Below are 11,190 nucleotides of genomic sequence, written 5' to 3' on the forward strand. Positions count from 1 at the left end.
TGTGCTTCTCTCACGAGGGGGGGGGGGGGGGGGGTAGTGTAACGCATCGTATTCGCAAGACGGCGAGGACGTTGCTCTGGCGTGGTGCTGCGGTCGACGACGACGTTGCATCTGGTTCTGGTGCGAGCTGGTGTGAGGTCGCGACTGCGGTCTTTCCCAGCTGCCTCTCGATCACTCCTAGTAGTAATACTATCACACCAAATCCAATTTGGTGCCAGGCACATCTGGGGTCACTCAAGGCTCGGTCCTTGACTCCCAGCGCTGCCGCCCTCACCTTTAAATACCAGCGGTACCAGGCACCACTGGTCCTTAAGGGTAACGGAGTGTATTCCAAGAGAAGGCAAGCGTAGCAGGGGGCGGCAGAAGGTTAGGTGGACGGATGTGATTAGGAAGTCTGCAGGCATACGGTGGGCGCAGCTAGCAAAGGACGGGGTTAACTGGTGAGACATGGGACATGCCTTTGCCCTGCAGTGGGCGCAGTCAGGCTGCTGCTGCTGATGATGATGACACCTGGGGTCACTCGAGGCTCGGTCCTTGACTCCTTGTCATTCTTGATCTTTATTAATGACGTCCCTCATAGCCTGAGTCGCTTTGAGACGTTAAACCCCGATAAACCAAACCGTCATCTTTATTAATGACATTGCCACCAACATTAACTGTAACATTAACTTCTCTTCTGGCAATTAAGTCACTTACATAGAAATCCCGGGCCATGAAGGTCGTTGCATAATTTACAGTGCATTAGATAAAGCTTGCTGATTGGTTTTCTGACTGCCGATGCCAATTAACACAAATAAATCTGCAAAATTTCAGTAACCAGGAAAAAAAATATCGAGTGATGTGGTCGACATCAAAGGCACTTAACTGGCCTTTGTTAAGGAACACAAGTGCTTCGGTGCTGCACGAATTGGATGGGGCGAACACACCAATAAATCACGTCAACTCTATTGCGTCTTCGCCTTGCCCGAGCCCGTACAGAGCTTTTGGCTCAGAAAATATTAATTTGATCTGTACTCGAATGTGTGAACAGTGTGTGGCTTCCTCTTTCTGCAACTAATATTTCATGACTGCAAGGAATACAGCGCAAAGAACTGAGATTCATTGCCCACAGCAGGTATAAAAATACTCACCTTCTCAACTAGATGCAATCTCCGCACTCGAAACACTATCAACGAGGGCTTAACGCGCGCAACTAAGATTTTGTCTCCAGCTGATTAATAACAACCTCAACATCGTTTCAACAAAGAGCGCTTAATTTTCACATAATCGAGCATTAAGGAGCAAACCTGCTTTTACGTTAACCGAATATCGATATCACAGGGAAATCTTTAAACACTCTTTCGTTTCGCCAGTAGCAAGGGAATGCAACGGCCTGGCCGCGTCTGTTGGTATCAGTGATTCATTTTCAAGTGTTTGCTCCAAACTACACGCTGGTGATTTGAACAATAATTATTTTTAAACACTTTTTGAACGTTTTTTATTTCATACACTGGACTGTCTATTGTGGTGGTGTTTCTTGTTTTTTGAACTTGAAAGTGTAAGTTACTTGTGAAAATCTGTGTACTATCGGCGTCAAATGAAATGCGAACAGCGGAACGCGTGGCGAACGGTCCAGCTTAGGCCGCGTGCCTGTCGCTAGCAGCGATCGGCGCCCGCGTCCGGTTATAGACACTTTTGCTTGTTCTCTAATAATAATAATAATTGGTTTTTGGGGAAAGGAAATGGCGCAGTATCTGTCTCATATATCTTTGGACACCTGAACCGCGCCGTGAGGGAAGGGATAAGGAGGGAGTGAAAGAAGAAAGGAAGAATGAGGTGCCATAGTGGAGGGCTCCGGAATAATTTCGACCACCTGGGGATTTTTAACGTGCACTGACATCGCACAGCACACGGGCGCCTTAGCGTTTTTCCTCCATAAAAACGCAGCCGCCGCGGCCGGGTTCGAACCCGGGAACTCCGGGTCAGTAGTCGAGCGCCCTAACCACTGAGCCACCGCGGCGGGGCAAATTTCATTTGACGCCGATAGTACGTTTTGTACAGCTTTCAATTTTTTTTTTTGTGGAGTGTGAATTTCCTCGCTTATTGTTGTCTTCTTGCAGCGCTGCTTGAAGCAATTTTATCACTACTTGTCTAATCTCATATGTGTAATGCCCAGCCCCTAAGTCTCGTTTACCGACTGGCGTTATTGCATAAAAAGAATAAAAAAAATCGGCGCGGAAGACTTCCTTCAGCGAACAACCTGCCACAATTTCGACGAGGGGCATCACGTGCATTCGCGATTGTTGCCTTGACAACCGCTCTAAGGAAAATAGATAAGAGTGCGCTTTGCCACGTGGGGGCGGGAAAAAACGGTTCCTGCATCAGCTGGCACAGCGACCGCAAGCCGTGAACGATGCCTCCCTCATACGAGCAGTACACGCTTGTGGGGTTTTCACCAGAACTAGACTGGAGGACCCTGACTTTCCTCAAGCCTGTACCCCCGAGCCTGTTATGCGGTGCTTGCGGTCTGGTGCGGAAGAGCAGCGCTTTGCTGCCCTGCAAGCACATGCTGTGCGAATCTTGCCTCGTTCAGTGCTCCCGGGACAGTTCTCAAGCGTGCCCGTTGGATGGTAGCCGCTTCGAAGATGACGACGTGCTTATCATGGACTGCCCTGCAGGCGAGCTGCTGGAAAAAGAGGTAAGAGTTGATGGAAAATGAGGGGATGCCCATGCCATCAAAAGCTTTCGTATTTAATAATAATTGTTTTTTTGGGGAAAGGAAATGGCGCAGTATCTGTCTCATATATCGCTGGACACCTGAACCGCGCCGTAAGGGAGGGGATAAAGGAGGGAGTGAAAGAAGAAAGGAAGACAGAACAGAGGTGCCGTAGTGGAGGGCTCCGGAATAATTTCGACCACCTGGGGATCTTTAACGTGCACTGACATCGCACAGCACACGGGCGCCTTAGCGTTTTGCCTCTATCGTATTTGGGCAGTCCCTTTTTGCAATTCCTACATTTTTTTGCCCTTCTTCTTTCTTGTACTCACTCCCTTGCCTAAATTTAAGCTTGTTAGAAGCCGCCACGGTGGCTGAGTGTTTACGGCGCTCGGCTGCTGGCCCGAAAGACGCGAGTTGGATCCCGGCCGCGGCGGTTGAATCTCGATGGAGGCGAAATTCTAGAGGCCCGTGTACTGTGCGATGTAAGTGCACGTTAAAGGACCCCAGGTGGTCGAAATTTCCGGTCGTGGTGGTGGTGAAAAGCCTTTATTTAATGAAAGAGGTGAGGCTCTTTAAAGAGCTCCGCAATGGGTGGAGTCCTTATTCCGGGACTCCATTGGTCGAAGCCGCCAGCTTAGCCCTCTTAACCAAAGCCTTTTGGGACTGAAGGTCCGAACAGCCAAGCAGGGCCGCCTCCCATTCCTCTCTGGTAGGGTTGGGGTGGGGGGAGAGAGCTGAGTTGCGCTGGCAAGCCCAAACCATGTGGTAGGTGTCAGCCACCTCCCCACAGTGTTTGCACCTGCCAGTGAACGCGGGATCGAAGTGTTTTAGTACTGCCGGGCACAGCATTGTTTTCGTGAATAATCGGAGTAGAACGCGTTCGTTTGCTTTCCCCAGTCCCTTTGCAGGGGCCGGGTAGACCACCTGTAACCGCCTCTGTCACGGAAATTGAGTTGCCCAATATTTTAGGTCATCCTATACTTGCCGCATGCAATTTGCAATGCAAGTAGTAACCGCCTGGTTATGGCGAATTCCCCTTGTGGCTATGTGGCATTTTCTGAGGCAAACCACAACATTCGGGATCTTGTGGGTTCTTTTTTTTCTTGAGTTCTTGTCGTACAAAACTATTGAGCATGTCTACGTTTCGCATTCGGTGGTCTAAAATACGAGCATGTAGGGGAAAGTGCCCCGTAGGAGAGCGTTGTTGCTGAGCCTCTTTATAAACGCGTATAGGCGGGCTTGATTGGAACCTTTGTGCACTGAGCGGCGAACGAAACGTGAAACAGACAGCTGACTCGGTAGGTGCGAAACGAAAGAATTCTACTTCAGAAAAACTGACTATCGCTTCGTTTCACTTTTACTTTGATGGCGCGGTTAACGCAGCACGGAATTAAGCGTTGCGCATTTCTTCACCAGCAGCTAATATGCATAGCTTTGTCGCTTGCTCGCGTTTTCGGCTGACACTGACAGCCCATTAAAGCGACACTGATATCAAATTGAGGCGACCTGAATCGGTAAATTACCGCATTCTGAAAACAAATATGCGCCGCTTATGGCGGATTACGGAGCTTATTTAAGATGGAAAAGTCGAAACAAAAAACACAAAATTCTAGGTGTCTCCTTCAGCGGCTGACGTGAGTCCGCGCGGATTTTTCTGGTGCAGATCCTAAAGGGTAGGCTGCACCGCCATTCACTTTAAAACGGTCGTCATGTAGTACTTTTCGGTTGAAAGTCGCGCGTTTGACTTCAACGGCGGTAGAACATTGGCACTTCAAATTTCGCAGCAATCAATGAGACTTTCGCTGGCGGACAAACATGAATGCACCCGTAAAGATTAACAGATGCGATTTTTGCTGAGTATAAGAATTTAATGAGGTTCGTTACCAGGAATTCGGAAGAGTGCCCAGAAAGTGATGCTAGACCGAGCAACCTATAACGCTTTAAGAGAGAGGCGACAGATATTTTCAGTTTCTTATGTACTACACACAGTACTACACACATAAGTTATCAATCACGATAAAAGAGGCATTGCAGAGCACATCACTATTACTACATCATAATACGACACACCAAAGCGCCAAGCACTGTGCAAACGGCAATGCAGAGCACATCATAAATTTAGAGTGAGTGCTGCTCTGTTTAGAACTTGGTCTGGCCAAACATTTCATTTAGATGAACAACCATTCTTCTGAAGTTGTCTTTTGCGGAGAAAAGATTGACAATGTCGGTTCATCATGCGTGTTTTCCAGATGCTGTGTTGTAAATGAAGAAAGTGCACATTTCAGGGTTCTTCGGCTAATGCCAGTGCAGTGAGATATCGCACCGAATGCGGGGTGAAATTTGTCTTTTGTTTTTTTTTTTAAATGTTCATGCTATCACCGCAGCCCAACATCTCACCTGTTTAACTTCCTTTCTATTGGGCTGTGTTTTGGATCCAGAACACATTGCTATCGCACTGTTCGCTTAAACGCGTTTTAATCTGCCCCGTAATATTTTTTTCCCAAGGGTATTGACGGTCAGTTTGAAACCGCGCTGCGTCTGGACGCAGTTTCCTTTGAGTGCGATAAAAGCAAAAATTTACAACTTTTTTTAATGACAAATGTTTTTTTAATGTTTCTATATCACAACCGACAAGTTAGAATCAAGCACGCATTCACACCGTACATTATGAAGAGGGGTAATTGAAAAAAAAATGCTGTCCAAGAATTACATTTTGCAAAATAAATACTAGCAAGAATAAACCAAAAGTTTTATTTGCCTTCGCATGAATAGCTAGCGATTGCCTTGAATCTGGCAGCCTTCATGCCGTACGTAGCATACGAGGGTTATCGCACAGCTTTCGCCCTCACCCTTCGACCCCGTTCCTACGTGGCACTTGCGGTAATATAGGATGTGCTACTTCCGCCGCTATGGAAGAGGGTGGCGCTGGTGAACACTCTCAAGGTTCGCTTACACCCAGTAAACATAAATACCCACGAGAGTAGCAGATTGCACAGCCGTCGCAGTAGTTGAGTTGGTAGAGCACGGAATGTGAAATTCGGATCGAGGTCGTGGGTTCAGATTCCACCTGCGGCATGTGGTGGTTTTTTCTTCTGCTTTCTAATAAATTATTAAAAAAAATAGTCACCCTATTAAATCCTCATTTATTAACACCACAAAATTAAAAAAAAAATCCCTACGCTCCTTGGTTTCGATGAATGTTTGCTTCCATCATGCAAAACTAAGTTATATCAAAAAGCAGTGTGAATCACAATAACATGGGGAGACCTTAGTTGTGTCTCTCGGTACGTGCGTACATCTCTCGAAGTTGTACGTATTTCTCCCTTCCAGGTCAAGTGCTGGAACGAAGGAAGTGGCTGCCAGTACACGACGGCTGCTTCAGGGATCACCCAGCATTTCCTCCTGGAATGTGAACACCACTCCGTCCGTTGTCCCAGGTGCTCGGCCACCGTTCTTTGTAGAGACGTATGCGCACATCTCAGGTCGGCCTCATGCAACACTTCGACGCCTGTCGCGTCCGAAGTCGAATTTCCACCAAGTCACCTGGACGAAGCAGCATCCGTGACGACTTTCAGAGGATCCGTTGAAATGCCGGCGGGTGAAATCACAGCATACCTGAGGTCAATGGCTGTTGATATCAGCACTCATGGGGACCGATTAAATGAAATCTCTCACGGCATAACCACACTCATGGAAACACTGAGGCAAGAACTAGATGTTTCAACAAGAATGAATCACGACAGCTTGATGAAGAGTGCTAACGAAATGACTTCATCAAACGGACAACTCAAAGCATGTTTGGCCTCGACCAGCGATAGAGTTGACAATATTTCGGGAACTATAAACGGTTTACAAACCATTCTAATGGATAAATTTGGTGAAACTCTCGACAACGTGTCCCAGGTCGCAGCTGCAGTAGAACAGATCAGAGCTGAGCTGATTGAAAACAGCCAAAAGCCACTGGGCGGCGTCAACAGCGCACTTAGAAACAGTGAAATGCAAGCATCTCAGTGCGTGTTTTTTGTCAAAGGTGTCAGATCCCTTCAAAGGTCACTGACGCTACTGCAGCGGTGGGCTGACTACGAAAGCGAAAAGGTGTGCCTTCGTGGTTACTACATGACTCCCGGAGTCTGGCTCGTACACAGCGATGAAGCTGTGACGCTGCATGGGACGTACACCATGCACAAGGGTGACATGGACGACGTTGTTCGTTGGCCGTTCGAGAATAAGATAAGGATGAGTGTCGTTCATCCCAGATTAGGCAATGAAATTTCGATTGAATGCAAGTCATTTCGGCCCGGCGAAGCTAATCAAAGGCCAACAACGTCAAGTAACCCAAGTGCCTTTTTTCCTGACCAGTCGTTTAACCTCGAAGAACTGATCAGGGGCGGATACGTAGATAATGACGAACTTCAGATAAAATGGGAGTTGCTGCCTTGAACCAAGCTTGAGCACTGATGATGACCCCTTCTGATGTTTTCGCTTCACTGAACAACTCTAGCTGTGCTGTTTATTTTTTTATCTCCCAGTTTGTTTGCGCAGTAACATGTATTTTGGTAAAATCTTGTCTAAAAAAACTGGTATGAATGTTTCAGTCACAGCTGCTGATTAAGTGCTTGATATGAAACTGTCGAACTTTTTCACGTGTTTTGAACTCACCCTGTCACCTGTAATACCCCAATAAAATCTTTATTTGCCGCAATACATGTGGGAGGTGGTGCTGTAATTACAGAAATTTGTAGTTTGTTAGGAAATTCGAGGTATGTCGTAGATCAGTACTTCAAGTAGATATAAGGTTTTTTTTTAATGTAAAACTTGTGGTTTATACTAAAAAAAATGTTCTGCTCAGTAGTCAAGAAGAAGAAAGAACGCAAAATACGGACATCGTATATGCTATTCGATCTGACGATTCGCATCGTGGTCCGGCCACTACGGAATTATTTGCCTTCTGTGCTTCCGGACCACCCATTAGAGCGATTAGAACAACTGCAGAGATTTAGGGAAAGCTAAAAAAATTTCACTCAATACCTTTAAAAAATATCACAATGTGACATTTGTATCCCTGCTGCTAAAACATTTTTTGTAATAACTTAATATGCAAACATTCCCAAAATTTGCCAGATCTACAAACAATAACGAGATACAATGCACAAATACGTCAATTAAGGCCGTTTTTTTTTTCATTTGAGCTGCACAGTTGTGAAAAAATGTGGTGTGCAGAGTTTCGCGCCTCTCCGCCCGCTTGATCACCAAGAAAAACTATTTTTTTTCGTTGCTTAAATACAACCAACCCATTCAACGTTAGCAAAAACTGTAGTGGAAATGTGACAGACCGTGTTAGCTAAACCCTAGGTTAATATTATTGCAAAAATAAAGGTCATAGAGTGATAACTAAATATCTCACAGCACATGGGCGCCTAAATAGGCTGCCGTGTGCAGTGAGATGTCAGTGCACGTTAAAGATCACCAGGTGGTCGAAATTATTCCGGAGCCCTCCACTACGGCACCTCTTTCTTCCTTTCTTCTTTCGCTCCCTCCTTTATCCGTTTCCTTACGGCGCGGTTCAGGTGTCCGCCGATATGTGAGAGATACTGCGCCATTTGATTTTCTACAGCCACCGGCGTCCGCCCTGTCTGCAAGTCACCTCGCTTCACCTGGGACGCTCAGTACTTGGTGAACTCTTTCCTTCATTCTGTACTGTTGTACGCGTGTTGAGTGTGTTATTGTTGTTTTCGTTTCGTATCGGCTCTTTTCCTTTAAATTATAAATACGGCTTCGTTTTGTTTTGTCTGATCTCTTTGTTGTTTCCTTCGAACCTGCACGCGATAGCGTTCCCCTTTGGAAGTCGGGGACGTGTTACCGGGGACGCGACATGCTCTCAACCACAAACGCAGCTAGTGAAATGTCATCTTCGGAATCCTGAAGATGACGCAAGCAGCGCTGAATAATAATAATAATTGGTTTTTGGTGGAAAGGAAATGGCGCAGTATCTGTCTCATATATCGTTGGACACCTGAACCGCGCCGTAAGGGAAGGGATAAAGGAGGGAGTGAAAGAAGAGAGGAACAAATAGGTCCGTAGTGAAGGGCTCCGGAATAATTTCGACCACCTGGGGATCTTTAACGTGCACTGACATCGCACAGCACACGGGCGCCTTAGCGTTTTTCCTCCATAAAAACGCAGCCGCCGCGGTCGGGTTCGAACCCGGAAACTCCGGATCAGTAGTCGAGCGCCCTAACCACTGAGCCACCGCGGCGGGGCCAGCGCTGAAGTGCCGGTGTAAATTTCGTTACCGGCTCGCTTTATCGTGCTGCTAAGGTGTGCTGGTATTTGCAGCTTCTGGTCGTCCTTGCGTCATTTAAAGTCCCTTTTTCATTAACGTACTTTTGACGTGAGCGCTAAGGTACTATTTCTCTCTAAACCGAATGACACGATTGGAAAATAATGAACCGATCGGGCTAAATAGTCGACAAGGAACAACATAAGTTTTTTTTGCTTGGCCTGTACAGGTGCTATCTGAAGACACTCGTGAGACTCGGGTCGCATGAGAGATTTTTACAGAACAAAATCTGTGCACTTTTTTCTACCACGAATTCCTTGCGAGTGACGTTTTGTGTGGTACACATGCGTTCACCAAGAAATCCGCAGTTTTCATGTTGATTGTAGGATAACGCGTTCCAGTTGGAAGCGTGCAGGTACATCTTCACCAAGCTCACTTCTTTAAAAGGAGGAAAACGAAATCTCCTCCTTTCAGCACGCGGCAGCGAGCGTGGTTCGGCTCGAGCCAGGAGGCAGGCCCGTGCACTTTCCTTTTTTGACCAGCAGCAGCAGCAGCAGCACCGCTGGTCCAATCGGCGAACAAGATGGCTCCGAAGCGCTCCCGCCCCGGACCAGCTGCGAAGTACACCGCCCCAAAACGTGGCCGCGCAGCTCGAGGAACTCGCGGACGCCTTCATCCGGGACTGTCTTCGCCAGCACCGGGCTTCCGTCTCCAGACTGCAGCGCACACTTCCGCTGTCCCGCCGCCAGAGCCCTGTGCGTCCACATCGCGTGTGCAGTCGTCACCAAGCGAGGCCTCAGCAGTTACGGCTTGTCCGACGTTTTCCGAGCCAACTACTTCTTCAGCGCCTGGGAGCTGGGGGACAGAAGAGACAGAGACCATGCGGTGCAGTCAAGGTGACATTGGTGAGCGAATGGAGGAGAGCATGGGATGCTTCCCATTCAGCCTGCAGGAACCTTGCTACGAAGCTAGTGTTCCGAAGGAAGACAGCGGTGTGGTTCCGGAGGCCATCGGCCCGTTCAACTCCACCATGGTGGAAGGCGGTGTGCCCATCCAGCAGATGGCTCCTCCGACCATGGCAGCAGCGGGGCTTCCCGTGGAACGTCGGAGTGAGCTTAACGTGGCCGACGTTCCAACGGTGGCGGTGCCCGTCGAAATCCCGGCCTGTCCGCTAGGCATTTACTTTGAAATGCAACGGGAAGAACTGCGACGTACCGGGGCTAAGCTAATCTAGCACTGTGACGATGCGCAGTGCGGTCTGGTGCATTTTCTTAATTTTAAATGTTTTACTTTTTTATTGCTTACGCTTTCAAGAGTGACAGCTTTTATTCCTTGTGTTCCTGCCCTTCCGAGCACCCTGCGAATAAACTTCACTTTTACCGCAGATTCAGCGTCCCTTTTCACTCGAACCTGCATCGATACGATCTCATGAGGTCAGGTGGCTAGTGGGGTGTGCTGACTATAGCGCTGAATAGCGCGGTCATAGGCATGTCGGTCTGCCTTAACCATTTTAAGCGATCCCAAATCTAACAGTACTGTTCATGCGCGCGCTTTCGGCACACTAAGCAAGACTAAGCACAGTGACACGAATAACTCGGCCTGAGTGCGCTCGCTAAAACTCCGATCATTCGTCTCAAAGAATTACTTTTTTGAGGCGCCTTTTGGTTATTTGGCGTCGCGTTGGCGTCATGCTCTATAGCATGGTGGTCCCAAAGTGGGCATTACTTATGGGGCAAGCTCAGTTGCTACCTCTGGCTTTAACATTCATCCGCGGGAGGCGTAAATGCTCTGGAGGACGGCTGAATGCCACCCGCCACCGAATATTCTCATGTACCGCCCAGCCGCCGCGGTGGCTAAGCGGTTATGGCGCTCGGCTGCTGACCCGAAAGACGCGGGTTCGATCCTGGCCACGGTGGTCGAATTTCGACGGAGGCGAAATTCTAGAGGCCCGTGTACTGTGTGATGTCATTGCACGATAAAGAACCCCAGGTGGTGGAAATTTCCGGAGCCCTTCTCTACGGCGTCTCTCATAGCCTGAGTCGTTTTGGGACGTTACAACCACATAAACCAATCATGTACCGCCCAATCTATACCGGGTGTTCTTTTTAGAGGGTTCAAAGCTTTTAAGAAAGAGTAACTTGCTTCAGATTTATTTTAGCCCCGGTGTCCTATTCCATAACTATACGGCGGGAACTAGGTGAAAGTCAGAATA

General features: G+C 47.9%; 1 protein-coding gene across 1 annotated transcript; it reads left to right on the forward strand.

Annotated features, from left to right (window-relative positions):
• The first annotated feature begins 2,369 nt into the window (after positions 1-2,369).
• Positions 2,370-10,212, forward strand: LOC144103684 (uncharacterized). The gene is made up of 3 exons (XM_077636344.1): positions 2,370-2,677; positions 6,029-6,904; positions 9,757-10,212. Exons 1-3 carry the CDS (start codon positions 2,393-2,395, stop codon positions 10,210-10,212), a joined length of 1,617 nt encoding a protein of 538 aa, XP_077492470.1. The 5' UTR covers positions 2,370-2,392.
• The last annotated feature ends 978 nt before the right edge of the window (positions 10,213-11,190 follow it).

This window comes from Amblyomma americanum, chromosome 9, assembly GCF_052857255.1.
Source record: "Amblyomma americanum isolate KBUSLIRL-KWMA chromosome 9, ASM5285725v1, whole genome shotgun sequence".
Classification (NCBI taxonomy): Eukaryota; Metazoa; Arthropoda; class Arachnida; order Ixodida; family Ixodidae; genus Amblyomma; species Amblyomma americanum.

Excerpts from the sequence above, each read along its gene's own strand:
- LOC144103684 (XM_077636344.1), top strand. The coding sequence starts at position 2,393 with ATGCCTCCCTCATACGAGCAGTACACGCTTGTGGGGTTTTCACCAGAA. Across the intron at positions 2,678-6,028 it reads GCGAGCTGCTGGAAAAAGAG|GTCAAGTGCTGGAACGAAGG; the intron begins GTAAGAGTTGAT and ends TCTCCCTTCCAG. Across the intron at positions 6,905-9,756 it reads AGGGTGACATGGACGACGTT|TCGTCACCAAGCGAGGCCTC; the intron begins GTTCGTTGGCCG and ends TCGCGTGTGCAG.